At 50.3% G+C, this 25,872-nt stretch overlaps 3 protein-coding genes across 3 annotated transcripts; 2 read left to right on the top strand and 1 right to left on the bottom strand.

Annotated features, from left to right (window-relative positions):
* Positions 1-1,239: 1,239 nt before the first annotated feature.
* On the top strand, positions 1,240-2,899 carry Phpt1 (phosphohistidine phosphatase 1). The gene is made up of 3 exons (XM_051184848.1): positions 1,240-1,646; positions 2,024-2,148; positions 2,639-2,899. Exons 1-3 carry the CDS (start codon positions 1,490-1,492, stop codon positions 2,729-2,731), a joined length of 375 nt encoding a protein of 124 aa, XP_051040805.1. The 5' UTR covers positions 1,240-1,489; the 3' UTR covers positions 2,732-2,899.
* A 2,652-nt stretch (positions 2,900-5,551) lies between these two features.
* Mamdc4 (MAM domain containing 4) lies at positions 5,552-12,442 on the top strand. Its single transcript, XM_051184847.1, has 28 exons — positions 5,552-5,712; positions 5,783-5,956; positions 6,057-6,182; positions 6,347-6,477; positions 6,562-6,646; positions 6,780-6,905; positions 7,120-7,257; positions 7,344-7,432; positions 7,520-7,693; positions 7,895-7,979; positions 8,064-8,246; positions 8,353-8,478; positions 8,570-8,701; positions 8,801-8,925; positions 9,003-9,114; positions 9,245-9,361; positions 9,454-9,588; positions 9,692-9,828; positions 9,900-10,119; positions 10,197-10,334; positions 10,420-10,538; positions 10,628-10,718; positions 10,854-11,000; positions 11,110-11,244; positions 11,350-11,477; positions 11,557-11,665; positions 12,013-12,188; positions 12,339-12,442. Exons 1-28 carry the CDS (start codon positions 5,619-5,621, stop codon positions 12,378-12,380), a joined length of 3,594 nt encoding a protein of 1,197 aa, XP_051040804.1. The 5' UTR covers positions 5,552-5,618; the 3' UTR covers positions 12,381-12,442.
* A 1,259-nt stretch (positions 12,443-13,701) lies between these two features.
* On the bottom strand, positions 13,702-17,941 carry Edf1 (endothelial differentiation related factor 1). The gene is made up of 5 exons (XM_051184846.1): positions 17,764-17,941; positions 15,553-15,604; positions 15,042-15,202; positions 14,668-14,761; positions 13,702-13,929 (listed from the first exon to the last, which is right to left on the bottom strand). The coding sequence occupies exons 1-5, from the start codon at positions 17,839-17,841 to the stop codon at positions 13,868-13,870; spliced, it is 447 nt and encodes a 148-aa protein (XP_051040803.1). The 5' UTR covers positions 17,842-17,941; the 3' UTR covers positions 13,702-13,867.
* Between the last annotated feature and the right edge of the window lie 7,931 nt (positions 17,942-25,872).

The raw sequence follows: 25,872 nt of genomic DNA, 5'->3' as shown, positions 1-25,872 counted from the left end.
ATACTGGGGCATCTTCAGGCACAACACCCAGCCAGAGGGAAACCTGAGCAGAAGAAGGAGAATGTGGATAGTGGTAGGGCCAGATTTAAAATCTGTCCGGGTGAGGGTTTGAGCTCACCTACACCTACTCAACAAGATGACCCTTAAATTCCACCTTCCAGAGAAGATGGAAGCTCAGGCCTTAATCTCCCAGGGAGGTGGTGTGTGCTGATGAATTAGCAGGGGATCCTACAAAGAGCAGCACCTACCTGCTGACTTGGGAATGATTAAGGAACTAGGACCATTCCTAATTAGGAATTTGCTGAGGTGCAGGGTGAGCCACCAGGTGTGGGAGCCTTCAGGAAGCCGGTGCTAAGGCCTATCCTGAGTCCAACCCTATGCACAAAAGTGCCACAATCTCGCCCTGGCTGAGCTCCAAGCTAAAGCCAAGCTTCTACTCTCAGCTTGTGTTGTGGAGAGTATAGGCCTAGGCAGCCCTGGGCCAGTTGCCTGACCCCTGTAGACTGACTGTACCCGGATCTGCACCTAGGGTTCCCTGGAGAATGTGACCCGGAGAGGCTAGACCAGAAATTGAATAAGTACCCTTCGAAGGTAAGGGAGGTCAAGTGCAAGAGCCTGGGACAACGCCCTGCGCGCCCAGTGCGCGCATGCGTCACTATCCCTTCGCGCGCGCGCGCGCGCGCGCACACACATGATGTGGGCCCCACCCCCACCCCAGGGACAGGCCAGAGAGCTCCCACCTTGGCCTGCGTCTTAGCACCTGCCCTGATGCCGCTCTTGCAACACTTGCTGCCGCGCCGCCTGCCGCCCTTCCCAGAGGCTCCACATTCCTTCCTGCGGCAGGCTGGTAAGAACTGGCCCATTTCCAAAAGGCCAGTGCTTTCGAACCAAGTAAAATAGAACTTGAATGTAGTTGCCACTAACTGTGTGGTGGTGGTGTGTGTGTGTGTGTGTGTGTGTGTGTGTGTGTAGGGGGGGGGGCGTTGGGAGTATGAGCTTGGCAATCAGAGACCTTGGACGTGAGAGTATTGTGGAAGGGAGGCCCGAGGGTGTGAAGGGGTCAAGCAGGACAGTCCTTGAACTTGGAGATCCTCGATCTTATGGGTGTTGGGAGAAAGAGACTACAGATTTAATGGTTTAAGCTAGGGGATTGAAGCCCTAGGACTCAGGAGTGGAGCCGGGGTGGGTCACTGCATCCTCCTTTGCTACTCCACCTCCAGCAGTTTGACTTACAGCGTCACAGATTTCCCTATATATATCGCAGCGATTTTCACTGGGACTCAAGATCTCAAAGCTGCAAAGAACTGTGTTGCAATTGGCTAGTCCGTGCCTCAGATCGGAAGTACAACTGGCTGAGACTCTGGGCCTCGGGAAACATCCCCTCACGCGATTGGCTGGGGCTGCCAAAGGGCCCGCCTCCCTCACGCTAAGCACTCGGTTGGGTTGAGAAAGGGGTTCTGGGGTCCTGAGGCCGAGAGCTTTGGGGAACATGGCGGCGGACCTCGCTCAGATTCCTGATGTGGACATCGACTCGGATGGCGTCTTCAAGTACGTGCTGATTCGAGTCCACTTAGCACCGCCCTCCGGAGATCCAACGAAGGAGTGCAAGGAAATCGTGCGTGGCTACAAATGGGCTGAGTACCACGGTGAGGGCGGGGCTTCTGCGCCTGTGTGTTGGAACGAAGGTTGGGGGCGGGGCCTGGACCTAGCAGTTGCTAGTGGCGGGGCTGTGAATGCTAATATACTGTGCCTTGTGCTAACACTTAGCCGGGCTGACCTAGAAAAGTCATCCTGGGGTTCTGGGCCTAAAGGAGTGCGAGACTGGACCCTTTTTAGTCCCGTTTCCCTCTTCGTAAGTATCTTCTTCCGTTCATCCTTGTGCCTGCGAGGGAGGGGCTCATCTCCACTGGGAAAAAAACTACCAAGACCTGGAGCTTCAGACCCCCATATCCAGCCCTAGAATCCATTATGGGGCCAGCAGGGGCGACTAGGTCATATCCTGAGGCCACTCTCCCCACCCCAGCGGATATCTATGACAAAGTGTCAGGCGAGCTGCAAAAGAATGGCTATGACTGTGAATGCCTAGGCGGCGGACGCATCTCCCATCAGAGCCAGGACAGGAAGATACATGTGTATGGCTACTCCATGGTGAGCTCCAGGCCCTAGGCCAGACTGCAAAACTCACTCTTGTGAGCCAGCCCCCCCCCCCCGCCCCCCGCCATTCAAACCACCTCTGGGACTTTCAAAGTTGAAGCTACAGAACCCTTAGGGACAAGGCTTTCCTTCCCTCACATTTCCCATATGTCCCCAGGGTTTCTGGAAGCCATCTCCCTTGGTCTGTACTCCCTCCTTACCCTAAATCCTTATGGGTCTGGGTCCTGGTCTTTTGGGGTCCTTGGAGTAGCCAGTGGTGGGGTCAAACTCCCAGCCCTGACCATCTCCATCCCTTTTCATAAAGACCACTCAGGCATCACCTGTCCAGTCCTTCAGTCCCCAATCTGTCCCCAGAATGGTTAGGATGGTAGGGTTTGGTTACTTTCCCATGCCTGCTATTGCTGTGGCTGCTGGGTGAACTCACAGAGCAAAAAAAAAAAAAAAAAAAAAAAAACAGGCAGACTAGTGGTCATCTTTTCTCTAGGGTTATGGTCGTGCCCAGCACTCTGTTTCAACTGAGAAGATCAAAGCCAAGTATCCTGACTATGAGGTTACCTGGGCTGATGATGGCTACTGAGACCCTGCCCCTCAGCAACTAATTCAGGACTCTGCTCTTGCTGTGTTGTCCCTTGAGGGGCTGGCCCTGTGCTTTCCTTTTGTACTTTGGGCAACATGCCACCTGCCAGGCCTTAGAAGCCCAGACCAATCTGGTCCATAGGAATTAAAAGCATTGATATGCCTGCTAGTCCCTGACTTGTGTCTTGGATTTGCTACCTTTGGGTTGCCACGGGATATATCTACTCAGCTTCAGGAGGCCCTGGGGACTATTGGTGCATGCTCAGCCCTTTGGGTTCAGATAAGGAGCCCCAGAATTGCTGTCATTTATGGCCTGATTGCTCTTCATGAAGGTATCCCCAAGGACATCTGGGAAGAGGCCCCACAAGGCCTTGCACAAGAAGTCAGTTCCTGACCACGCAAAGCCTGAGGTGCCCATAAGTTCATCCAGGAATCCCAGCAGGAAAGGGTCCTGGCTAGCTGACAGGCTGCATTGTTAATCTGTTCTCAGTCCAAGCCTGATATCCCTGAGTGATCAGCCATCAGGGAAGGTTCATGGTGTTACCCACAACCCTTAGGACCCTGTAGCATACACTAACTGCCTGTGTCTCATTCACTCAGGATTTCTGATCTTGTGTTGTGTCTTAGTCCCTGGACCATTCACACCCCATGAGTCTGTCTCTGTACCAACTCTACCTCACTGTACAGGACAGTGGGTAGGGACTAGCTTAACCTGCTCTAAGAAGTCCCATGCACATTGTGCCATTATAATGGATACTAGGGAAAGCCAGACATCCCTGGGACATCCTTTACCATTCTTAGGCCAGCCTTAGTCAGCTCATGACATTCCTGTCAGATGCAAGCAGTCACTACTGAGATACCCTTTTATAGGCCAGCAGACAGGCTCAGGTGAGATGCCCCCCCCCCACACACACACGTAACACTAAGATAAGTCATAGGCAGAGCCTCGCTCCATGTGACAAGCTCTCCAAAACTGACATTCCTCCTGCCTCAACTGTGGGAAAATGAGCTGTGTGTTCATTAAGACTTTCCTATCATGAACCACCCAGCACATGGCTGCTCAGGACAGTTTTTAAAGATGAATAGGAGGCTGAAGATAGATCTTTGCCTAGTATACAAGAGTGCTTGCGTAGTATACAAGCAATTCCCAGGGGCTAGAGTGATGGCTCAGTGGATAAGAACACTAGCTGGGCTTCCAGAGGTCCTGAGTTCAATTCCTAGCAACCACATGGTGGCTCACAACCATTTTAATGACATCTGGCCCTCTTCTGGCCTGCAGGGATATATGCAGACAGAACACTGTATATATAATAAACAAATAAATAAATCTTAAAATAAAAATTCCCATGCTCAATCTAGAGTACTGCATAAACTAAGTGTGGCAGTAACACCTATAATCCCAGCACTTGATAGGTGGATGCAAAAGGATCAGACGTTATCCCCAGCTAGTTCAAGCTAGCTTGGGCCACGTGAGACTCTACACACACACACACACACACACACACACACACACACACACGTTGGGAGAGCATACAGCTTGAGGTGCAGGTGGTGTGAAAGGACACTACATTCTGACATGGGATTTGTCCTGATTCACAGAGGTAGGCTGTTGATACTGGACTTGCCCTGATCTGATCCCCTAAGCACTGAGCAGAGGAAGCTTGTGAATATATACTGGATGGCCATGTGTAGCCACTGAGTAGACTGCCCTGATGTTGTTGGCCTGTACCAGGGTAGGACTGTAGGCCCTATTAGAGAATCTTAGAGCCTTGCAAGTAGAGTCCCCATCCTTTCCACCTTCCAATAGGAGCTTCTAGGGCGAAGGGCAAGGCAGGGCAGGGCAGGTTGGATGCACAGGATGGCCAAGACCTGACCTTTGGTTAGAAAGAGCCAAGCAGGGGCCCCCTTCTAGAGATACTTTTACAGCTGGATGCTCGGCCTGTCATCATTGGATGGGACCCACCCAAGAAGCTGCAAGTATAAAGGAGCTGAGCCCTTTCCAGTGAGAGCTAAGTCAGCCTGTGAGGCCACTGTGGGCTGATAACAGTAAAGTCTACTCTAGGCTACATAGCCTCTCTACCACTGAGACATTCTCCATCCACCCTGGCCATGTACCTACCTAGCCACCTCCTGCCAAACATGGTTCTATTTATGGGTGAGTAAACTGCTGCCTGGATGCCAGTTGGAGTCTGGGCAGATACAGGGACTTGTCAGAAGTGGGTTGTCTGCAGTGACGGCATCCAGGACAAGCCACAAGGTTGGGCATTGCCTTCCTAAATCGTACCTCCCTGTCCTAGTGGACAGGCCATGGGACATCATAGGTGACCATCTACCCAGCTCCCTGAGCCTTCGTCTGCCACTTTCCCATTATGGAACATGTGGTAGTCCCTTGGCCATCCTCAGTGTGTCTTATTGGGGGAGGGAGGACCCTACTAGAAGCCCTTCCAATTCCTTAGTCGTGTGGGCTCCTGTGCCTTCCATATGGGGTGTTTCAGAGCCACAGTGGCAGCTCTTGGTAGGTGCCAGGTCCCTCTGGATATGATCTCAGGGCTGAGCCCTGAAGTCAGTCAACTAGTACCTTGGCCTGCTCAGGTCTGGGTTTTCTCTGGACATAGAATTTATACTGCTCAAAACAGCCAGTCATGGCTGTCAAGATGGCTCAGAAGGTAAAAGCATTTGCTATCAAGCCTGATGGCATCTGTTCAGATCCGTAGTCCCCACATGGTGGAAGGGAATGACTCCCACCTCCATTGTCCTCTGACTTCCACACCTGTTACACAGCATATATATGTATACAGATACATATATGTGTTTAAAAAATAAAAACAACCATCACCTTGCCCTCCACTTACTTGGCTGTTACTCTGCCAGCTGCACAGTCCCTAGGCATGACCTGGGTCCCCAGCCACTGCAGAAGTCCCATTGAAGCTGTATGCAACTTTGTGTGTGACTGCGGAGACTGCTCAGATGAAGCCCTGTGTGGTGAGCTGGTCGGGTGGGAGTGGCAGGGAGTAGCAGCGTAAGGCGGACCCCTGACCACTCATTCCAATAGGTTTCCATGGTACCTCAGCTGCCCCAAGCATCCCTTTCACCTGCAGCTTTGAACAGGACTCCTGTGGCTGGCAGGACATCAGCACCTCGGGCTATAGCTGGCTTCGAGACCGAGCAGGAGCGGTGCTGGATAGTCCTGGGCCTCGTTCTGACCATACACATGGCACTGACTTGGGTAAGGCCTTGGGAATCCATGTGCATATACCCTGTTATTTTTCTACCACCCTTCCGTCTTGGTGTCTTGTCTGGTCTTCTAACCTCTCACCCTTGGCCAGGCTGGTACATGGCTGTGGGAACCCACCATGGGAAGGAGGCATCCACTGCGACTCTGCGCTCCCCTGTCATGCGTGAGGCAGCCCCTTCCTGTGAACTGAGGCTCTGGTACCACACAGCCTCTAGAGGTATGTGCTGTGGATCTCTGAGGTTCAAGGCCAAGTGTCTGGGAAAAGCCTGGGTGAGGAAAGGGCTGGCTACAGAAACAGGAGGATACTCCCAGATGAGTACAGCCTGTAGAGGGTGGCATCAAAAGGCTGAAGATGCCCCAAGACCACTCAAAATACTACAGATGTTGCTGAGCTACGGCTGGAGCTGACCCATGGTGTAGAGACAGTGACCCTGTGGCAGAGCTCAGGACCCTGGGGTCCTGGCTGGCAGGAGCTGGCAGTGAACACTGGCCGTGTCCAGGGTGATTTCAAAGTAAGCTGGGTGGTTTTCCAGGCTGGAGACAGTAGGGAGAGTCTGGGCATTCACCTAGGTCCTAAGGACTCTTCCTCTCTCCAGGTGACATTTTCTGCCACCCGAAATGCCACACACAGGAGTGCTGTGGCCTTGGATGATGTGGAGTTCCGGGACTGTGGGCTGCCCAGTAAGGCTGCACATCCCCTGTCCAAAGCCAGGAGACCCTCTCTGCCCACCTCCCTGAGTCTTCGGCCTCTCCCCAGAATACCTCCATCCAGAATCCTGGGACCAAAGTGAATGTTAACTATTTTCCACCCCAGTCCCTCAGGCCAGCTGTCCCCTGGGGCACCATCACTGCCAGAACAAGGCTTGTGTGGAACCCCACCAGCTGTGTGACGGTGAAGACAACTGTGGGGACAGATCTGATGAAGACCCGCTCATCTGCAGTGAGGCTGGGACCATCTAGGGCAGGGCAGGGTGAGGGACTAGAGAATGAGACCGGGAGGCTAGACATTGATCTCTGGGTCCCATAGTCTAGGAAGGTGGACATTGGCATAGCCATTCTGGGTGGGACAGTCAGTGTTTCCCTGGAACCAGGGCCATCTCACTACAGAAAGCCGTGCTCAGTGGCACTGATAGCCCCTCAATCCCACTCCTTAGGCCACAATATGGCCACTGACTTTGAGACAGGCCTGGGACCATGGAACCAGTTAGAGGGCTGGACCCGGAACTACAGTGCTGGCAGCATGATGACCCCTGCCTGGCCCCACCGAGATCACAGCCGGAATAGTGCATATGGTGAGGTCTCCAAGGGACTCTGGTCATGGCCCTTTCCACCCATCTATTTTCCAATGAGCCTGACCCACATTTGCCCTCTCTCACAGGCTTCTTCCTGGTCTCTATGGCCAAGCCTGGCACCACTGCTGTCCTCTTCAGCCCTGAGTTCCAAGCCTCTGTCTCCTACAACTGTTCGGTGAGATGGGTGTGAGACTCAGCATTGCCCTTCCTGGTTGTCTAGATGCCAGAGGCCCCTGACAACCTGAAATGCCCTCTCTTTCAGCTCACCTTCTATTATTACTTGCATGGGTCTGAGGCCAGCCGCTTCCAGCTGTTCCTGCTGGCACAGGGGCTCACTACCCCCCAGGATCCTGTCCTGCTGCGGAGCCACCATGGAGAGCTGGGGACAGCCTGGGTCAGAGACCGGGTTGACATTCAGAGTGTCCACCCATTTCGGGTGAGGCTAGTCAGGTGGTGACTGGGATCAGGGAACTCTGCCTAGAGCATGCACACAACATGGGGGGCTGTGCAGTGGGAGAAGTTGAGAGTGTGGCAATTTATGGAGTACAGCGGTGAACGGGATGTGGGGCGGGGTATGGGGGATCATAAAGAAGAAAGGACAAATGTCTGGCTCTCCCTGAGCCCTTCCTGTCCTCAGATCCTTCTAGCTGGGGAGACTGGTCCAGGAGGCATCGTGGGCCTAGACGACCTCATCATGTCCAACTACTGCAGACTTGTTTCAGGTGATCTGCCCAGGGCCCTCCCCTGGCCTGTCCAGGAAAAGCAAGGCCCTCACCCACTCTGACTTGACTTTAGTTCTGCCCCAGATGTGTCCATTCTGCAATCCTCACGATCTGGACCTGAGGCATTAGCCCTCCGTTCCCAGACATCCATCAAGCGGGAAGCCTGCAAGCCAGGACATCTCTCCTGTGGAGAACTGTGTGTGCCTCCAGAGCAGCTGTGTGATTTCCAGCAGCAATGTGCAGAGGGCGAGGACGAACATAAGTGTGGTGAGGCCAGTCAGAGCCTGGGTTCCACGGTTTCACGTGTGCAGGGCCCAGGCAGGCCAGACACCTGGGCTTTGCTGCCTTCCTGAGCAGGTTACTGTTGTTGCAGGTACCACAGACTTTGAGTCTGCCTCTGCTGGGGGCTGGGAAGACATCAGTGTAGGAAAGCTGCAGTGGCAACGGGTTGAAGCCCAAAACAGGAAACCTGCGAAGGATGCTAACCCGGATATTCCTGGTGAGGCCACTTCCCCACAGGAACCCCTTCTCAGACAGTCTGTAAATTAGGGTTACCAGAGCAGTGAGGGGGTACCTTGCTCTTTCCATAGGGCACTTCCTATCTCTGCAGAAGGCCTGGGGGCAGCTAAGATCTGAGGCCCGGGCTCTCACACCTTCCCTGGGCCCTTCTGGCCCTCGCTGTGAACTCCACATGGCTTACTGTTTTCACAGTCATCCCCAAGGTACTACATGCCTCCTGGCCCCAGGCCCGATCCCCAGTAGTCCCCTGCATGGTGGACAGGGTCTGAGGACAACCCACCCATACAAACTCCCTTGGTCAGGCTTCTTGGCACTGGTTGTGGTGGAGAATGGCTTCCGGGAGCTGGTGTGGCAGGCCCCAAGCAGCAGCATCGGGGACTGGACAGTGGAGAAGGTTCTTCTTGGGGCACGACACCGGCCATTCCAGGTGAGGATAGCAGTCCAAGATGGGAACCTGTAATGAGCCAGCCCCTAACTGACAGTCTTTTCCCTGTCTGCTTAAAGCTGGAGTTTGTCGGTCTAGTGGACCTGGACGGCCCTGGTCAGCAGAGGGCTGGGGTGGATAATGTGACTATGAGAGACTGCAATCCCACAGTGACCACTGAGAGTGACCAAGGTTTCTCCTGCGTATCTCCCATCCCCACCCAGGGACTGCTACCCAGTCTACCTCTAATCCTTCTTATCACAGCTGGGAAGCGGGGAGGGGGGAGGACTGACTCCAGCCCACTCCACACCTCCCCCCCCAGAGGTCTCCTGTAATTTTGAACGGGACTCATGCAGCTGGCACACAGACCACCTCACAGATGCCCACTGGCACCGTGTGAAAAGCCATGGCTCTAAATATGACCATACCACTGGCCAAGGTAGGGAAATTCCCAGACCTCTGACCTCGGAGACCTGGAAGGGAAGTGCAAACTGGGAGAGCATTTCTGTGGCTTGGCTTTCATCCCCATAGGCTTTTTCATGTTCCTGGATCCCACGGACCCTCTTGCTCGAGGACAAGGTGCTATGTTGCTCACAAGACCCCAGGTGCCGCTTGTCCCCAAGGAATGTCTCAGCTTCTGGTACCACCTATATGGGCCCCAGATTGGTGAGTCTCAGCTATTAGAACCTCTGGATGTATCTGGTACCCACTGCAGCCTGAGGCACTAGGAGCTGGGGGCTGTTCCCCTGCAAACTCCACTCCTCTTCAGGAACACTGCGCCTGGCCATAAGGAAGGATGGGGAGGAAGACACACTACTGTGGTCCAGGTCCGGTACCCATGGCAACCGCTGGCACCAGGCTTGGGTCACTCTTCATCACCAGCTAGAGGCCAACACCAAGTACCAGGTGAGGGTGAGCTTGGCACTTGGTAGATGGTGTAGGGTTGACCCCAGCCAATTACCACTCTCCACCCTCAGCTGCTGTTTGAAGGCCTCCGGAATGGGTACCATGGCACAATGGGCCTGGATGACTTGGCTGTGAGGCCTGGCCCCTGCTGGGCCCCCAAGAGCTGTTCCTTTGAAGACTCTGACTGCGGCTTCTCTGCTGGGGGCTTGGGACTGTGGAAGCGCCAGGGTAATGCCTCAGGCCATGCTCTTTGGGGTCCTTGGACAGACCATACCACAGAAACAGCCCAAGGTACTGGTCTGGCTGGAGTGGGAGTACAGAGGGCTGGCCCGGGGAAGACAAGTTAATGCTGGTCTCCCTTCCCCTAGGGCACTACATGGTGGTAGACACCAGCCCAAGTGTACTGCCCAAGGGTCATGTGGCCTCTCTGACCTCAGAGGAACATCAGCCACTGACCCAGCCAGCCTGCCTGACCTTCTGGTACCATTTAAGCCTCCATAACCCAGGTAAGTAGCTATAGGAAAGGGAAGGGCCCCGTCCATGTCTGGGGAGCCCCCAGGGCACCTAACCTGGCTGGTTCTTGGTGGGTAGGCACCTTGAGGGTCCATGTGGAAGAGAGCACAAGGCGCCAAGAGCTCAGCATCAGTGCCCGTGGTGGATTTACCTGGCGTCTGGGCAGTGTGAATGTACAGGCTGAGCAGGCCTGGAGGGTGAGTACCTGGATGGAAAGAGGAAAGCCTCCTCATCTTCAAGGGCAGCCAGGACCAGCCTGCATGATCTGTGGCTCTGTACCCTGTAGCTCGTGTTTGAGGCTGTGGCCGCCGGTGTGGAGCATTCCTACATGGCTCTAGATGACCTTCTCCTCCGAGATGGGCCCTGTGCTCAGCCAGGTGAGCAGCTTGCTGTGGCCTGAGTTGTACCTTATCTATGCCAAAGGCAACTCCCTGGCTTTTGCCTCACCTGGCCCTGCCCAGGAGTGGTGGTGCTTAGTGGGGCAGCTCTGCTCACCTGCCGGCTCCTTGCAGGGTCCTGTGACTTTGAATCTGGCCTGTGTGGCTGGAGCCACCTGGCTCGGCCCAGCCTAGGTGGGTACAGCTGGGACTGGAGCAGTGCAGCCACCCCATCCCGCTACCCCATGCCCACAGTGGACCACACCCTGGGCACAGAAGCAGGTGAGCACTGGCTGAAGTGGGGCTCGGGCTGATACTGCCTCACAGCTGGGCTGTACTCACCCAGCTTCCCTCAAGTTAGACACCAGCACATTCCACCTTTCATTTCCAGGCCACTTTGCTTTCTTTGAAACCAGTATGCTAGGTCCTGGGGGCCGAGCAGCCTGGCTGCGCAGTGAGCCACTACCAGCAACTACAGCCTCATGCCTCCGCTTCTGGTACTACGCGGGCTTTCCTGAGCATTTCTGTGAGTGGCTGGGCCCTGGGTGTAGGGGGAAGGGGGATCAGGTTAGTTAGGCACAAAGGTATTCTCCAGGAACCTGAGCTGACTTGCCCTGATGCCCGCTCTCAGACAAGGGCGAGTTAAGAGTGCTCCTGAGCTGTACCCAAGGCCAACTGGCTGTGTGGGAGCAGGGCAGTCACTTGCGGCACCAGTGGGTACAAGTCCAGATCGAACTGTCCAACTCTGAGGAGTTCCAGGTGAGGTTCCAGGAGAGCTGTCCTTCCTTCCCTCTCTCCCGTCCCTCCAGATACTCACAGCCTTTCCCTTCCCTGTCAGATTGTTTTTGAAGCCACTCTGGGTGGCCAGCCAGCTCTGGGGCCCATCGCCCTCGATGACGTGGAATACTTGGCAGGGCAGCGCTGCCGGCTGCCTGCATCTGGCCAGGGTAAGCACTGGGCTCCAGGGTGGCCAGACTTGTCCTGAACCTGCCGAAGTACTCTGAGCCCTGCTCAAGAAACCAGCTGGACCCGGCCTGGGTTCTGTGCTCTCTGCACTATACCTCTCCTCCTGAGTAAGAACTGCCTTGAAGGAGCTGCCAGGTTAAGCTGGACCACAATGGCACCTGTGTTTGTCAGTCACTGGCTGCCATCATGCTGAAGAGGTGGGACAGGTCTGCAGTATTATACTCACAGATCAACAAGGGCTGGAGGGTTAGGCAGTCCAGGCTCACTCCTTCCCAGCAGTCCTGGGAGCTATGTGGAGGGCTCAGGTGCCTGGCCTCTGTGCCCTCAGGTGAAATGGCAGCACCTGTGTCTGTGCCAGCTGCTGTCGGAGGGGCCCTCCTCCTCTCCGTGTTCCTGGTGCTCCTGAGCCTTGGGGGTTGGCACTGGCTACGGAAGCAGCACTGTCCCTTCCAAAGGAGCACAGATACAGCAACCTCTAGTTTTAACAACATCCTCTTCAGTGCGGTAGGAACCACCAGATGTGGGCGAGTGGGAGATTCTGCCTCCATACTTAAAGCAGTGGTGGGCCAGGACTCAGGAAGAGGCACCTTGCCTCACCTGTCCAAGTCCAGGCTGTCTTTCAGCAGTTGTTCAGTATTCCTCCCTTTTTCCTAGGATCAAGTCACCCTCCCGGAATCCATCACCAGCAGCTCATAAAACCAGACAAGGCCTGGCTCCTATACCAGCTCCCACAGGATTCAGGATTCAGCATTCAGCCCTCACAGATACCTGACCTACATCTAGGCCTAGAGCTAGGCCTGAAGCTTCTACAGCTCTTCCTCCATCTGGTTGACCTTTCCCTGTGGAATGATCAAAGGGTCCCCGCACTGTGAATAAATGTTCTATACCAGTGAGGTCATCCCAGGCCTTCAGGATACACTTCATAATACACTGTACTTGGCAGGACCTATCTATCATAGCTGGCAGGTGGGAGGCCCTCCAGGGTTCAAGCCTAACCTGAGACAGAATTCTGGAAGCAGGTGTGGAACCCCCCTCATTGCCTTTGGTGCAGCTCAGAAATTACAGGACCTTAAGGACCCTCACTTTGGTCAGCAAGGAATGGGCTCAACTTCTAACTTAACAGGTGACTTTGTACCCAATGAAGGTGGAATCACCCCTCAGACGCAGAATTGGGGTCATAAATAAGCACTGGACATGGTGCCATAAAACTGGTCTGGTGAGGAGAAATGCCACCACCTCAGATAAAGGACTGAACAACTCTGGGACTGCAGGTGGTGACTGAAGTCACTGGGCATGCCCATCTCACTTCATAGCAGGACACCAGAAGGCAAGCTGCACTTTAGCCTTTGGTCCAAAGGACCAAAGGGAGAACAGAGCTAGGGCTGCTACCCTGAATCAGGATGCTAATGGAGTGATGGGGGCACACCTGTCCCAGGGATGGTTTCTCAAGCCCTAATCCTCCACATTGTTTCCGCTGTGCCTTCACTGAGGACTGAGGACCCTGAGGGCTCTCCTCAGAGAAGGGGAATGGCCATCCACACCTTAGCAATCAGGTGCTCCCTTCCTATCTAAGGAAACCTGTCTCACCATAGATACTGTACATTCCAAGCTAGGCTCCTGCCTGTCCAAAACTCAACTCCATGGGAAAGAGGTTGTGGCACACGGCCAGGTACTACCTTGTACCTTTAGGCATTTACACAGATGACTGATGCCTACTTCTCTGAGCAGACAGGGAAAGAAAGTTCAAATTCCTCACTCCACTCCCTATGAGGTATCTATCTATCATGAAGGAATCCTGTTTTCATCCCAACAACTGTCATCCACAGTGAAGAAAGAACTAGAGACTGCTAGACCCTTCTCTCTAGCAGGAGAACACAGATATCACCTCCTCCCAGGGAGTTCTAACTCCACAGACTTGAACTCCCCACTGCAGCCAGCTGTCCATGGGACAGAAGGTGCAGGTTCGCACCCCTGCTAAGGTCAGAAGGCAGGGAGGAAAAAGCCAAGAGGCTATCACTTTGCAAGGTTTTGCTTTGTTTGACAGCAGGTATGGGTTGAGGGGGCACACAGGCCTGACCCCCATGTTCCGTTTGACCATGTGAGGAGACCCACGGCAGTGCTGGTGGTCCTGGGGGACCAGCCAGAAGAGCTCAGCCGGAACCACTGGCTTCGAGGCTTTGTGTTCATTTCGCCTTCGGCCCCTTCTCGATAGGCTTCCCGATGTCCTTCCCCCGGAGCTTGAGGCCTGAAACAAGCCAGCAAGATGCTGACCACTCTGCAGCTTCCTGCACCTACCCAACCTCCCTGCTCTATTTGAGCTTTCCATCATTATTGTCTACTCATATCACAAGGCCTCCACACAAAGGGCTGCTTTCACATCTGACATTAGAGTGTGAGCCAGGCATTTCAGAAAGTATTGAGGACGAAGCTGGCCATGGTGGCTCACTCCAGCAATCCCAGAGCTCAGGAGACTGAGATAGAAGGACTGATGTGAGTTTGAGGCCAGCCCGAGCTATAGAGAGACTATATAAAAAAAATCTAAGCCAGATGTGGTGGTGCACGCCTTTAATGCACATAGGAGGCAGAGGCAGGCGGACCTCTGTGAGTTCAAGGCCAAGGCCAGCCTTGTCTACATAGTGAGTTCCAGGACAGACAGAAAAAACCAAAATGATAAAATCTAAAAAAGATGAGAAGGCAAACATCTTGATATCTTGTCCCAGAAGAACTGGAACAGTGCATTGGTCCTCCATGGAGGTGCACTGTGCCATGTAGGCACCCCGAGGACAGTGAGTTCTGGCTGGATGCTAGCTAGAGAAGGACCCAAGACGACATTTCCTTAGGGTTCTGGAGGCCCACCGATCCTCAAACCTTTAGGCAAGAGTCTAGCAGTTTGGCCTCAAAAGGACAGGGGCCTGTCATCTTAGCCCTCACCACCCCTTACAGAAGGGCAATGCCTCGTCCAAGACTGCCAGGGAAGACTCACCGATGGCTCTCTCAATTTTGCCCAAAACCTGGTTATTCGGAATGGCCCGTCCACTTTCATAGTCTGCGATGACTTGCGGCTTTTCATTGATTTTCTGAAGAAAAGATGCACCTTAGCCATACTAGCTCAATAAAATGTGCTGCAGAAAGCCAAGGGAGGTACCCATAGACAGCCGTCTTTGTCTGGGGTCCCTAGTAAACCCATACAGGCAAGTCTTGTACAAGAGAGAGCTAAAGCTTCTCTGACTTGGCTTTCCCAGAGGATTTGAGGTATGCTAGGGTGAGGTCCCAAAGCTACCATGCAGTGAGCCCGCCTTCCCTATACTGTCTAAGCACATGTCTCCTGTCCCCGCTCCACAGCAGTAAAAGCCTCACCGTGGCCAGGTCCTTCTGCGTCAGGCCCTTGCTCTGCCGGCCCCGCTGAATCACTTTGCCCACCTCCAGGGTCACCCTGTCGTGATGCAGCTCCTCTGTCTCCCGGTCCAGCTTGGCTGTGTTCTTGGTGATGGAATGCTGCTTGTTCTGGCCAGCAGCCCCTGGAGACAATGTGAGCAGAACAGAGCAAAGACAGCTTGAAGTCAGCACAGGGGAAAGGATTTCCGATGTAAAGCAGACTGACCGGGTCCCAGGCCCAGCTGACCTGGACTTCACAGTCCTCAGAGTCCTGCATCTGAATCTCCCCACAGTGGTGGTGAGAAGGTAGAAAGTTAACAGTCCCTGCTGACCTCACACCACTCAGAGCTGTGCTAACAGGTCAAGACTATTTCCCGGCTGCCCAGCAGCCAGCCGGCCTCTGCTCTTGACAGGCCCCCAGGGACTACCCAACCATACCATCAGGCAAGCAATCCCATAGCACATCTTTGCAAGTGCAGGCTTGAGTACCTACATTTCTTGGACGTCTCCACATCTTCTCCTCGTCTCTGAGCTGCTAAGATGGCCTAGAAAACCAGAAAGTGGTTTTCAATCAAAATGAGCTTTGGGGGAGTGTGGGGCACAATTTAGGTAGCCACATGCTGCCAACTGTTCTCAAAGACTGATCTACAATGTTGGGTAAGACAACTCACTACAAGACTGTCTTCCACCCCAACTAGTTTTACTTTCCATGTTTTTGGTTGAACCTTGGTCAACTTTAGTTCAGAAACATTAAATTCCAGATAATAAGCAACTCATAATTTTAAAATTGTGTATGTTTTGAAAAGTATGATATGGTTTCATGCCATCTCCATTGAGACATAAACTATGCCTCTGTCCAGCTATGTCCATGCTATGCATGCTACCTTCTTCTTATTCATCTACCTGACGTGACCAAAACAGACTTTATATTCAGGAAATCATGATATAGCAGCCTAATGCTACCTAACAATGGCTATGTGACTCACATCACTTTAGGAGAATCATTTAGATAATGTATCATTTCACACCATCCCTAAAAGAAGGGTGAATGTAGGAACCTAAGAGAGAAACCACATTGGCACAGCTCTTATTACAGTGCACTGTTATAACAGGCTTTTTCCAAACATATGTTATATCTGGCTTTTTTTTTAGATGTGCTTATTTTTATTTTACATGTATGAATGTTTGCCTGCATATATGTCTGTGTACCACATGCTTACAGTGCCCACAGAGGCCTGAAGAGGGTGTTGGATCCCCTAGAACTGGATTTACTGACAGATGTAAAGTCCCATGTTGATACTTGCACATAAACCTGAATTCTCTACAAGCGCAGCAATTACTCTTAACCACTCAGCCATCTCTCCAACCCTTATTACTATTTTTTACTGTGCCCAATTTATAAACTTTGTCATGGTTATAGATGAGTAGGAAAAAGCACAATACATACAGGAACCAACACTAATAGTTTTAGGTACCCACTGAGCAGCTTCAGAATGTGTCCCCAAAAAAATGGTGGTACAGTATACACAAAACCCTCAATACCCAAATGTCCAGATAATGTGCATTAAACTACTGCTAAAAGAACCAACTCACTTCTACCCTAAGACAGGCTTGAACTGGGTGTGGTGACACATGACTGTGATCCTAGCACTCAGGAAGCTCAGGCCAGTGTTAGCTACTTAGACTTGCTTAGTATTAAATACACAAGGTCCTGGATTCAGTAAGTACTGTGTGTGTGTGTGTGTGTACATATTACATATACATACATACATACATACATACATACATACAAACACACATATAAAAAGCTAAGAGGTTCTTTATTGAAAATAGAGCTATTTCTCTTCCAAACTCTGTGATAAAGCAGGAAGAATTGGAATGCTGACCTGGCTTCCTAGGCTAGTATGGCTCCTAATGAGATGACATACCCCACAGAATCCTGTAGTCTCCCTGGAAACAGGACCACTAACAGTGATGCCTGCATCACAGTCATTGAGTATTAACATATGTTTCAGAAAAGTGGCTTGTGAGCCATGCACTGTGTGACATGTTCAGACTTTCTGACTCGTGAGGACTCCAAGTTCCCTTGAAAAGAAAAAGATTGTGGATTTGGCTTTGACTATGCAGCAAATAACCCCAGAGCTGGTCAGTACTTAAGGCAGCACAGCACTCTGAGGTGAGGAAAGCAGAGTGCACCTATGGAGAACACACTAGGCCACTGGAGACCACCACTGCCTCAGACAGCACTTTATATGCTGAGATCGCCTGGGCACCAAGCCACCAGTGATGCCAGCACAGGCTCGTACCAGGAAAGGACAAAACCTTCAGCAAGAAGACTGCCCCTGCCCTGGTTCCCCAAGCCCCACATTTAGTGACCAGCCAGGTTCTCTGACCTACTCTTGCACCTGTCCTCAACCCTGTTTCCATGTCCATCTAGATCCCCACCCAGGCCTGTCCCAGTCCAGAGCTCAGGTCGCATCCCATCCCCCAACCCCTGACCCTTGCCCCAGCCTCGCCCAGGTCAGCTGCCCTCTGTCCCAGTCTTTTACCCTACTCCGTCCCCACCTGTTGTCCCACAAGGTCCCCCACCCTCGTCTGTTCCTTTCGGGTCCCCACCCACTGCCGGATTCCCCAGGCTCGGCCCAGGGACCGCGGCACACCGCGCGGCCCTGCAGCTTCCCGCCGCCCCTCGCTAGCTGGGCACCTGCTTAGACTTGGCCTGTGCGGCCGTGGGGCCCTTCTTGCGCAGCACCGTCACGGTGTCCCAGTCGCTCTCAGCCATGGCGCGGCGGGGGCGGCGGTCCGTCCGGCGGCTCTGGCAGCTGCTCGAGACCCGGCGCGGCGACGCGACGTCCCTTCGTCGCCTCCCCGCTTCCGGCGCCTGCGCCGGGTTCCGCCCCTGACTCCCATTGGTCGGCGGCGCCAGGAGCCGCCACTTCCCGAGCTTCGCGGCCAATCCGAGTCCAGCTAGTCTAGGGACCCGCCGGGGCGGCCCCCGGGCGGCGCATGGAAGGTGAAGTCTGATCTACGCGGCTGATCTAGTCCTGTGTCCGTAGGGCAGAGCGCCGGGTCGGGAAGAATATGGGGGCCAAAGGGGACGGAGACGGACCTCAGAGAAGAGAAGAGCAGAGGGGACCTGGAGAGGAGAGGGGAGGGCAAAGGATGGGAGGATCTGAGAGAAGAATAGGGACCTGGAGGAGAGCTGGGAGCCTGAGGGAAGGAGCACGGGAATCTGAGAGGAGAGTGAGGGACTAGGCGGAGAGGGGCCAGGCGACACTCGTTCCCTCATGCTAGCACAGGTACTGTACTAGTGGAGAGGAGGGAGTACAGAGCCTACTGATGCTAGCGGGTCTGCACTGCATTACTTCTGAGCAGTGGCAGTGCCCCCAACCCTACTCGTACACTGGCACACTACACGTGTCTTCCAGGCCACGCCTCTGGGGTCCTGAGATAGAATTCAGGTTCCGATTCTGTTGTGCTGTAGATTTGCACTGTACCATCAGTTTGAAGTTCTGTTCCTTTGGGGAAGGGGGGAAGGGGTACGGAGAGAGGGGGGAACAGTAGTTGGCAAATTTTGTGGGGCCTGAAACATGTGAACCCTAGATGCCTTTCTTTGGAATACAGGAAAACAAAGTTAATTAAAAATAAAAACATGTCAGGGCGGTGGTGGTGCACGCATCTAATACCAGCACTCAGGAGGCAGAAGTAGGCAGATCTCTGTGAGCTCAAGGCTAGTTATAGGACAAGAAGGCTACACAGATAAACCCTGTCTTGAAATAAACAACACACCTTTGTAACACCACTGCTTGGGAGGTGGAGACAGGAGGATCAGAAGTCCAAGGTTCTCTTTAGCATAGCAAGAGTGAGGCCACCCAGGGCTACATGAAACCCTGCTTGGAGGAGTCAAAAATGATTATAGAGGGGTTTCAGTGGTTAAGAGCATTTGCTGCTTTTGCAGAGGACCCAAGAACACCATCTTTGGGTGATTGATGCCCTCTTCTGGTCTCTGAGGGCACCAGGCACATGTGGTATACAGACACATGTAAAGGCAAAATGCCCATACACATAAAACAAAATGAAACACACATCGGTGGGGGTGAGGAGTGATGTTTTGTCTTTTTTGAGCCAGCCTCTATGTACTGACCTGGAATTCACTATGTAGACCAGGCTGGCCTGGAACTCAGAGATCTGCCTGCTTCTTCCTTCCAACTATTGGGATTAAAGGCATATGCCATCACTCTGGGTATCAAAAAATAATATTTTTTTTTAAATTGGGGAGATGGTTTGGCAGTTAAGAACACTGACTGCTCTTCCATAGAACTTGGATTCAATTCCCAGCACCCATAAAGTGGCTCATAGCCATCTACAACTCATCCCAGGGGATCGGATGCCTTCTGGCCACCAGAGACATTTATGCAGACAAATTATCCATAAATATAAAATAAAAGGCTTAAAATTATGTTTTTTTTTTTTTTTTGAGATGTTGTCTCACTATGTAACTTTGGCTGGCTTGGAATTTGATATGTAAACCAGACTAACCTCAAAAATCACAGAGAAGCACCTGTCTCTGCCTCCCAATTATTGGGATCAAAAACTTGTGCCACCACTGGGCTAAAAAAAATTTAAAATCTTAACAAGTTACAAAAATGAATTTTTTGCCTGATACACATTTATTTTCAATTTGGGGAGAGATGGTATGTATATGAAAGTCAGAGGACAACTTTTAGATTTTATTTTTATGTGTTTGTGTTTTATGTGTTTTGTGTTTGTGGCTGCATGGATATGCCCCACATACATATCTGTGGAGACCAGAAGAGGCCATCAGATTGCCTAGTAATAGAGTTCTAGAGAGGTGTAAGAGGCTGAGTGTGGAGCCACACGTCTTTAATCCCAGGACTTGGAAGGCAGATGAATCTTTAGGAGTTTCAGGCCAACCAGAGATACACAGGGCCTGCCTCAAAACATAAGAAAATTAAGATAATAATAACATAAATTTTACATATCTCTTTTCTCAAAAGAATAGAGCCAGCAGTGTGGATGCATGCCTTTAATCCCAGCACTCAGGAGGCAGAAGTAGGCAGATCTTTGAGGGCTCAAGGCCAGCCTGGTTTACAGGGCGAGTTCCAAGACAGGCTCCAGCGCTACACACACACAAGTATAGATGACTCAGTCATTTTCCTAGTGCTTGGCCAGGTTTCTCTATCAATATCAGCACTAGCTTGAGAAAGCTCAAGACTTCTCACTGATGAACTCAATGGTAGCAGACACTACAGGTTTGGATCCTGTCTTACAGTTTCTATTGCTGCACCAAAACACCTTGACCAAAAATCAAGGTGAGGAGGAAAGGGTTTATTTAGCGTACACATCCAGATCATAATCCATCACTGGATGAAGTCGGAACAGGAACTCAGGCAGGGCAGCAACCTGGAGACAAGAGCTGATGCAGAGGCCATGGAGGGTGCTGCTTACTGGCCTACTTCTCGTGGCTTGCTCAGCCTGCTTTCTTATAGAACCCAGGACCACCTGCTCCGAGTGGCACCACAGGCCATGGTCAGGGCCCTCCATATTGATCCTTAATTGAGAAAACATCTTATAGCTGGAGGCATTTCTTCAAATGAGGCTCCTTCCTCTCTGATGACTCTAGTTTGTGTCAAGTTGACACACAAAACAAGCCAGTACAGTCCCTGAAACTGAAAATTCTGACAAATACAAGTCCATCTGTGAAAAGATATCCACAGTGCAGTAAATTATACTTGTATCTTTCAATGAGACAGATTTTTTGTCTGCTTTGTGTTTAGAGAACAAGGTCTCACTATGTAGCTCAGTCTGGCCTCCTCCTCTCTTAGCTTCCTGAATGTTGGGAACGCAGGTGAGTGCCTGGCTGATGAGAGTGTTTCTTTTTCTTTTGCGTTTTAAAAAAGATTTTATTTATTATGTATTGAGTATTCTGCCTGCATGTACACCTGCAGGCCAGAAGAGGGCACCTCTCATTGTAGATAGTTGTGAGCCACCACGTGGTTGCTGGGAATTGAACTCAGGACCTCTGGAAGAGCAACCAGTGCTCTTAACCTCTAAGCCATTTCTCCAGCCCTTCTTTTGCATTTTTAAATTTGTTTTGTGCGTGCACTTGTGGGTGGAGTAATGTGATGCACTTCTGAGGACAGCTTTTGAGAGTGTTTTCTTCCACCACGTGGATCCTGGTGATAGAACTCAAGGTCATCAGGCTTGCAGCAGGTGTTTTGTTTTGTTTTGTTTTTTATTTTTTTTATAACCAAGTCCATTTAAATGAAAACAAACATTTACAGACAATATTTGGGGCGTTGTTCTTTCCAAACTACTTCCTGCTGGTAAGGGGCACTGTCATGGGGGATTCTAAGAAGATGCAGAAATCCTGGCTGTAGCCTGCAAGGCAGCTGGTGTTTTAATCTTCTGAGGCATCTTACCAGCCTAAGAGTTTTAATCCCTTTCAGTTGGGGGCAATATCAATCATGTTTAATTTTGTAAATTGGATGATTGATTGTGAAAGACTCACCACTGGCCTGGCATAGACAAAACCCCTTTTCCTTCGCTTCTAGCTGACTTAAGTGTTCAAGCACTGGAAGGCATCCATAAACTATCTTAACCTATACTTCATAGTTGTGCACCACGAGTGCACATTGTCATTCCAAACTGTTGAACTCCAAGAGAGTGAATTGAGAGAGGGGTCTACCTAGATACCTAATACAGGCCATAATCGAAAGCATTGTGGTTGAATACTATATATTTGATGTCTGATGTACATGAACACATTGGGAGATATCTCCTAGGCCATGGGTGAACCAGGTCCATGGTGTATCTGCTTTGGCTAGCTTAGGCTTGGAGAGGACTCTCTCTGTCCCCTGCCATTGTTCAAGACAGCCATTGTCCCACGTGGCTCTCATCAGAAATCCAGTCCTGATGTCCTTGACCCCTACCATTTAGGCTCAGACAGATGCCATGAGGCCACCCTCCTTTTCTCTCTGTGGGGTCACTAAGCACTTTCAATCCCAGCTCAGGGGCTTCCAGTGTGTTCCAGGCTCAGAGGTTGCTGCTTTGGAGCATGGCCTCAGCAGCTAGCATGGGAAACTATATCTATCTCCAGAGACAGTCAGTCCTATGTTCACATTATTTAATATAAGCACGTTGCTAGCATTAGTCACCTAATTACATATTTCTGTAGTCTCCTGGGACACAAATTAAAAACGGTGATTTACTGAATCTGAGTCCTCTCTGTAGTGAGATATCTACCCTGCCCACTTGTTGCACTGACCACGCCTTTGGGGCGTGGGGACAGGTGCAGGCTTGACCTGGAGGGACTCAGTCTGGGTTCCCAGACTCCAGCTCCCTTTCTTACTTCCTGGTCAGAGACAGAGAGCATCCAGAGGCATCTTTGGAATGGGAACCTTCAGTGGTCATCTGTTTCTGGTGTAAGCGAATTCTACCCAGATAAATATCCATCAGCCTATTGTTTCCCAGGTTCTTATTTACCATGCTTTATCCGGTGTCAGAAGTGGGATCGGATTTTCACCGGACCTGGGAGATTAGGTTTCACCCAGGTGGAGGGGGGCATCTGCACTGTGGCCCTCTCCGCACCCCCCTCTCTGCTGCAGCTAGTGGGACACTTGTGCCTGCACTGCAACTCCTTTACCCCCACCCTTTTCCTGCAATGGCCCTAAGACGGCATTCACCGCCACAGCTGCCAGTCCCCCCACGTTGTGCTGAGACCTCACGCCTAGCCCTCTGCCTGCCCCCAATTGTGTGTTCTGGCTGCCCAGTGCCAGTCATTCCCAACACTAGCAGAGGAGACACCCGTTGGCCCTGCGGTCCCAGCAATTTGCATGAGGCTTGTTTCACTCCTCCACTTCACAAAATTTAGCTTGCTTTAGTTTGTTAAGAGCTATTCTACAGGGATCTGGATTGGAAGGATCTCCTGCAGCTCAACACTATTTGATGGTACACCTGCGCCACCTACTGGCCAGGTGCAGTTACTACAAGTTGAGATCTGCATCAAAGTTCCAGGGCAGCAGGATTATACATATTTTACTAATGGTGATTAGTTTCATAATCCATATAATATCCTTAAAGAACGGGTTTGAGAATAGGGCAAATAATAAGGAACTTGTACAAACCATAAGACACTTAGTAACAAGGATTCAGAATATTGAAAATGGCAATGGAGATCTGACAGGTAAAATACAAAACATGGGACATAAAAGTGACCAACTAAAAGACAAAAATTTTTTCCATGTCCCCTGCTTCAATGACCAAAGTAGAAACAATGCAGGACCACATTAACACGCTAACAGAAACAGTTCATTCCTTGTCTGACAACTTGACTAATAAGGTTAAAAAAACTGGAACATCGGCAAATAGAATTTGTTCCATGTCTAAAGATAATGACAAGCTAACAGAACATTGTTTCTGGAGGACAGCTGCATGCCATTCAGATAATATCTAAGGATGAGAATATTAAATACATAAATTCATAGTTGAAAGAAAAGAAACTGAATGCTTTGGAAAATCATGTGGTTCAAGAATTTCAAACACTCAGAAAAACAATGGTGAATAGATTTCAGGCCTTAGAAGACCTTAAATCTAATACACCAAAAGAAGAGGTACAGGTAATAGGGCATAAAAGAGATTTAAAATTTCATACACCCTTCAGGGTCAGGGGAGACCTGCCTAAGGTCATTATGTCATCTCCTATGGCTCTCCCTGTACCTGTTACTGGAAAACCAACAACGAAGAAACACCCAAAAGGTTTTGTTTATTATCAGTGGGAACCAATATGTATGAAAGATTTAAAAGGTATAAAGGAAACAGTAGTCTCTTATGGCATGCACTCACCATATATGAAGCAATTGGTGGAGTCATGGGTAAGGAATAATAAGGTAACCCCTAAGGGTTGGGATCAATTAATATCAGCTGTTTTTTAAAATTTGTCTCAAATAGAATGGAGGGCTTTATGGAGGGAAGCAGCAAAAACTCTTGAACTTCGGGGCTTAAAAGAAAGGTTATAAAGCTCCCCAAGATAAAATTCTTGGTGAGGGTCTTTATGCTGATCCAGAAACTCAAGCTGCCTATGATGAACACATCTTGTCTCTATGCAGTACAGCAGCTTTGAATGCTTGGGATAAGGTTCATGAACTAGGGGAGAGGATAGAATCCTATACCAAGGTAAGGCAGGGACTGAGAGAATGCTTTGGCATATTTCTACAAAGGTTTTCCAGAGCAATACAATTAGAGGTAGCAGACCCAGATTCCAGGAAAATACTCATAGAATCATTAGCTTAAGAGAATGTGAATCCACAATGCAAACAAGTGCTTTGTCCCTTAAAAATCAGATCAGCACCATTGGATGAATGTGTCCTGTATACAGCCAACATTGAGTATAACAACCATGACACTGAAGCTTGGGTAGGAGAAGTGATCTCCAAAGGTTTGAGAAGACAACAAGATAACAGATGTCTTAACTGTGGTGACATGGAAGCTTGTCAAATCTAAAGATTTGAAAAGACATCAAAATACCAGATGTTTTAATTGTGGTAGAATAGGACATCTAAGAAGAAATTGTAGGCAAAGCATTCCTAGAAATAACACTCCTTCTAGGAGTGAATCAAACAGAAGTCTTCAGCCTTTTGGATTATGTAGTAGATTATGTCAGCAAAGGCCAACACTGGACCAATGAATGTAGGTCGACCAGAGACAATCAAGGAAACCCTTTACAATCAGGAAACTCCTTAGGGGGCCTCTCAAAGGCTGTTAAAGGTGGTCCAGATATTTCCAGTCACTGCAGAGGCCAATCTTCCCCAGGATGATTAGAAAATCCAGTGCCTATCGTAAAACCTCATACCGTTCTGGATGACAGATAAGCTACGGAAGATGAATCAAATATAAATGGAGGAAACAAAAAACATGTATTTTGGCAAACTTCTATAAATGATCAAAGGCCTAAACTAAGGGTACAACTAAATAACCAATCTATTGAGGGGATCCTTGATACAGGCACTGATGTGATCGTTATAAGTCAAAAATCTTGGCCTCCAAAATAGCCCCTGGAAGAGGTAAATGTCCAATTTTTAGGGATTGAAATTCTATCTCAGGTAAAAAGGAGCACGAAATAGGTTGAATGTATAGGACCAGAATGACAGAGAGGAAGGTTGAGAGCATATATGGCTGATGTAGCAATATATTTATGGGGTTGTGATCTATTGCAGCAATGGAATACACAAATTAACATTTCTTCAATATTAGATATGAACCATAAACAAACTCATGGTTGTAGAAAAAATATTGTAAAGTCCTATACCAGACAGACACCAAAATCCCAGCTGTACAAAAACAGAATACAAGTGCCAAATTAACAGAGGAACCAAATCCCTACCCTTGAAATGGCTAACAGATGAACCTGTCTGGGTAGGGCAATGGCCTATGACCTCTGAGAAGCTAGAGGATTTATAAAACCTGGTTCAGGTACAGCTAAATGCTGGACATATCAAAGAATCAACCAGCCCTTGGAATTCTTCTGTATTTGTTATAAAAAAGAAATCTGGAAAATGGAGAATGCTTACAGACCTGAGAGCCATCAATAAAGTTATTCAGCCAATGGGCTCTCTACAGCCTGGAATGCCCTTGCCTTCTTTGATATCTAAAGAATGGCCTATTATAGTTATTGATTTAAAAGATTGTTTCTTCATTAAACCTTTACAAGAAAAAGATAAAAAATTGCCTTCACAGTACCTAATTACAATAATTCTCAGCAGTCAAGAGATATCAATGGAAGGTTTTGCCACAG

This window comes from Phodopus roborovskii, unplaced genomic scaffold, assembly GCF_943737965.1.
Source record: "Phodopus roborovskii unplaced genomic scaffold, PHOROB, whole genome shotgun sequence".
NCBI classification, from domain to species: Eukaryota; Metazoa; Chordata; class Mammalia; order Rodentia; family Cricetidae; genus Phodopus; species Phodopus roborovskii.
The sequence above is the reverse complement of the archived record's forward strand: the minus strand, read 5'-3'. Positions and strand labels throughout refer to the sequence as shown.